At 40.3% G+C, this 5025-nt stretch overlaps 1 protein-coding gene across 1 annotated transcript; it reads right to left on the bottom strand.

Annotated features, from left to right (window-relative positions):
- On the bottom strand, positions 1-4195 carry LOC135218864 (uncharacterized). Its single transcript, XM_064255311.1, has 3 exons — positions 4072-4195; positions 472-511; positions 1-166 (listed from the first exon to the last, which is right to left on the bottom strand). Exons 1-3 carry the CDS (start codon positions 4193-4195, stop codon positions 1-3), a joined length of 330 nt encoding a protein of 109 aa, XP_064111381.1.
- Between the last annotated feature and the right edge of the window lie 830 nt (positions 4196-5025).

Raw genomic sequence — 5025 nt, 5'->3', positions numbered from 1 at the left:
CTATCCTCTGTATCCGTAACGCCTGCGTCCGAAACCTCCAAATCCTCCACCGAAGCCTCCATAACCAAAGCCTCCACCAGATGGCCTGTGGCCGAAGCCGCCTCCAGAGCCGAGACCTCCAAAACCACCTCCGAAACTTCCAAACCCTCCAAAACCGCTTTCAAAGCTTTGGGATAAAAAGAAATAAGTGAACTTAGTGAAGGAAACGATATTTCATCAGCGAAAGAAACAATAAATGAGCGATTACGAATGTGCAACTCGACAAGAATAGATATTAAGGATAAGTGGACCAGCAAATAAAAATATTATGTGCACGAGAGAATAATTGCAATACATTCTGGAAGCGAGAGAAAAAACGGTAATGAAAGCACAATGAAAATAATGATAAAAAGTCATCCTCGTGAAATAAAACTGAATGTTGTAGTAACTGAATACAGAGACAACAACAACCGAAAAATGGCCCTACCCTACATCAGAAGAGCAGGGCCGTGAAGGCCACTAGGAGAGCAACCTGACGGAGATGGAAATTTTGGTTACATTATGAGATAATGGTCCCATTTCCATGATCAAAAACAAGTAAAATGAATATGTAAGTAATTCAGGCAAACGCACACCCGCATACATACATACATACACGTACGTATGTATAAGTGCTTATGTGTGCATCATCCTCAAATCTTCATCCCTTTAAACTGGTAGCTGATACATCGAAGGTGCAAAGTACATATGCAACCTGCCTCATACTTTAAGTCATATCTGTTACTAGGGTCATTCAAAAACTGTATTGGTAATATCTTTTGGCGCTTTCTGCTGAAGAGCTTAAAATCGATACACACCTTTGTTCTTAGGTATGTGAACTATTTCATCTTTATAACAGCTCGGAGTTCAATGATGCTTTTCTCTTTAGTTTATGTTATATACTTGTCTTTCAGGTAGAGGAGACTAAGTCACATTTTGTAACCGATTTAAAGTTAAGCTGTTAAGTCTATGACCGGTTAGTAATGTTCCGGGTAATACAATCTAAATAGGAATTTTCACTGTGGGAGAGCTTTTATAAAGACAGCCTCCTTCCCGCCGCACCTAACCTGTTTGAGAAGTGATGCCAACAAACGTATTTGCAAGAAAATGCTTTGTACTTTCTTTCCTAGTATGGGTGCACATACAAGTCTACAGCAGAGATGCTCTCGAAGTTTTCCGCAGAAGGTATCCATAATTCAGGTGTCTATGAAAGAGATACTTTCGGATTTGATAAATCTTTTTGTATATGTAAGAGGGGCGATATAATAAGTTAAAATGTTGTGTTTGCTGATTATGAAGACGATTATCCAGAAGGATATTTTGACTAAGAAAGAAAAACCAGGGAATATTTTCAGGGTGGGAATTCTGATGAAAATATTCGTCAAATCGATAACTATTCTTCGATGTGATAAACCAGTTATGTCCTCTGGTTTTTTTTAAATTTTTCTTTTCTCCTTTCTGTCTCCTGTCCTCAACAGGTGGTAACAATGATGTAACCAACAATTGTAATTAGAGGGGAACAGGCAAACAGTAAAGTTCAATGTCACAGACAGTTGATTGTATCCCGTTCGTAAAATTTGGCGTTTTTAGTGAGCATCCCGCGGTCAACAGAAATTGAAAATAATAATAATAATAATAATAATAATAATAATAATAATAATAATAATAATAATAATAATAATAATAATAATAATAATAATAATAATAATAATAATATTTGAATTTTACAGATAAACTATGATACCATAGTCATCAAAGTCATTAACGATTCTCTCTCTCTCTCTCTCTCTCTCTCTCTCTCTCTCTCTCTCTCTCTCTCTCTTTCTTGAAGCAAGCGAGCTTTCGTCTGGAGCTGCTAGACATCCTCGGGCTTGGTGTGGTGTCCGTCCTCCTTATATTTGGGGTCGACAGCAGGGGGTCTGCCCCATGCTGATCTCCTATTGGCTGGTGGCGGTAGGTCTTCGTTTTCATTGGTGGCTTGAGCCACTTTCTCCGAGTTGATGGTTGCGATGTTCCTGCAGCCAACGAAAATCAAATTAGCCATGACGTCCCGTATCGTAGCGAAATGCCCATCAACGTAACCGCGCCGCTCAGGAGGTCTGTGAGCAAGAGCCCGTGCTGACACAAGGTCAGCTAATCAAAAACAACAACACACCAAGATCAGTCCACCCTCAGCTTCCCAGCCCGAGGATGTCTGGCAGCTCCAGACGAAAGTTCGCTTGCTTCAAGAAAGAGAGAGAGAGAGAGAGAGAGAGAGAGAGAGAGAGAATCGTTAATGACTTTGAATAATAATAATAATAATTTTTATTTTCAGCTCAAGGCCATATGCATTGGATATACAAAGAATAGGAATATACAAAGAATAGACAATAACAGTCTAGATACATAAGATATCATGATAAAAAAAAAAAACAAAGATTAATCGGCAATATCCATACTTGCTGAGGTAGTATAAAAGATGGTAATCAGAATAATGGTCATAACCGTACTAAGATTAAGAATAGTTAAAAAATTTGAATGTAAAAATTCTATTGATTATAATTACGGTAATAATGAAAAAAGGAAAATACCAGTAATGACAATAATCATAGCAATAAAATAATAATGACAGATTCTGCAGATGACATTTTGCTAAAACAGAGATTAAGTCATTTAGGGAACAAACGCCTCATGTTCCCATCTTCCCCACAATTTAGATTTTCTTCTTGCCTCACTACTTAGGATGCTTTATGTGAGCGAATCGCTGCTGTTTCGCCGTCGGGTGATCAGACTGGACATCGTTCGCCTTACAATGATTTTTAATTGTCCAGGTGGTTTTCTGTGAACATCTGCGTGGCGGAGTGGTAGCGAAGAGTGTTTGTGAGGCGTCTCAAAATGTCATTGTGAACAACAGTGATACGTCTCTTGGTCTCCCTGGTGTAGTTCCTCAGCAGGGAGCACCCATAGAGCGGAAAAGCAGCAGTTTCAAGTCTCGGTGACTGAAGGCAATCCTCCTTGCAATCATGTTGCCAGTTGCACATAGTTTACGACGTATCTTTTAGGTCGTCCGTGATAATGTGACCCAAATACGGAAATTCGTGCACGAATTCCAGCCGATGATTTCCGAGGAAAAATTGTGGTTCTGCATTTTTTTCAAGCGATCTCGGGAGCAGCGACATGCACTGGGTCTTGGTTTCGTTGTATAGCATATGAAATTCCTCTGCATATTGGCAGCAAGTGTCGATGAGTCGTTGGAGACCTTGCACTGATGGGGAAATCAGAACCATATCGTCGGCGTAACAGGGGTTGTTTATACTTGTTTCATCGACAGTGCATCGGATTGGGAGTGAGTTCAGTTTGACATTCAAGGCATCTGTGTACGTATCAAACAGGTATGGAGAGAGAATGCCCCCTTGCCGAAGCCTGTTTAGGGAGCCTAAGGTATACGACAATACGTTACCCCATTTGACACAGAATTGCTGTGTGGAGAACCAGCAATATAAAATGCCAATTAAATATAGGGCTGGGCCTCTTTTAAGCAGCTTCAGGTAGTTTACTCTATCAAATGCTTTTTTCACGTCCACAAAACATAGGAAAACAGGAGACGCTTATGATAGGTAATAGTTCAGCAATTCTTTCAGTATGTAGATGCAGGTATCGGTTGAGTGGTTTGCTTTAAATCCGAAGTGGTTGTCAGTGGTGTGTAGAAAGGGGAGAAGTCTCACTATAAGAACCGACTCAAGTAACTTCGACGCGATTTTTGTGATTGCAATCGGCCTCTAATTGCCAAGGTCAGCTGCATCCTTTAGCTGGTTTTTGATTAATGGTATCAAGTGAACTAAGAGTAGGGAGTCTGGAAGAAATTGGTGAATTATACACGCATTGAATAAGGCAGCTTGGAAAATGTAGATTATTGGATGGCAGATTTATTATTGGGTAGGCTGATGTTACCTGGCGTAATACGATCTGCAAAATGAAATTAAATGTTTTCAGCAAGGAGGTTATCTACATCCCTTCGGGAGTCATGATTGTTTATGCTATTCAGGATATGGCTGAAGTGGTCGCCCCACATACTTGCGATTGCCTGGTCATCGACTGCTTTCCCTACTCTCTGTGACAGCTTTTTGGTTTTGGGATTGAAGGACTGGATATCTTTCCAAAGACGAGGATAATCACCGGATTCTAAGTTTCTAGACATTGCATCGACTCTTAATTGTTTTTCATTTAATCTGCAGTGCTTAACAGCAAGTTTGAATTGCGCTCTCGCCTGTCTCATTAGTAATGCAGTGTCTCCTCTCGGGCTACCATTTTGCCTCCACAGTAAAAACATTTCTCGTGAATATGAATACAGATCTTTAACCAAACCTTTCCATCCAGGTATATGACAAGAATCACCTTGACGAAATCTAAAAGTAGCCCTGCCCGAAGCAACCATAGCGGAAATTATGTTCGAATAGAATTCATTCAGACCACTCCTGTAGTGGTCATTTCTACAATTTGTGTTAGTACAAAGTAAGACGTCTGCAGGTTGAACTATTGACCACAACATGGTTTCCGTGGTCGCTCTAAAGTATCTGGTGTTCTGTTCGTTTTTAAAATACCAGTTTACAGCTGGTGGGTGGTCAGTTAGGGCGTTCACGGTAGGGAGGGGTGGGGTACTGAATGACACCTGTAAAGGGATGCGATCGTAGCCCGTTGTAAGGTCGTAGCGAATATTGCAGGTGATAATAGAATCATGAAGTTGTGGAGATGTGAAGCAATGGTCCAGCCAGGTGGTTGTAATTATGCCAGCTCTATTTTGTATGTAAGAATAGGAGGGGGGGAGGGAGGGAGGAGCATTACATCGCCAATATGGAGAGCATGATTTTGACAGAAGCGAGTAAGTTCATTATAAAATTGTTTGTGGGATGAGAATGAAGGTCCCCGATTATACAAATATGATCAGCAGGAGAATCGTGAATAAGATTGTAACTCACTTAGGATCATGCAGTATTGATCAAAATTATTTTTATTTCCCCAGAGTACATA

This window comes from Macrobrachium nipponense, chromosome 1 (genome assembly GCF_015104395.2).
Source record: "Macrobrachium nipponense isolate FS-2020 chromosome 1, ASM1510439v2, whole genome shotgun sequence".
Classification (NCBI taxonomy): domain Eukaryota; kingdom Metazoa; phylum Arthropoda; class Malacostraca; order Decapoda; family Palaemonidae; genus Macrobrachium; species Macrobrachium nipponense.
This window is presented reverse-complemented; position numbering and strand designations above follow the sequence as displayed.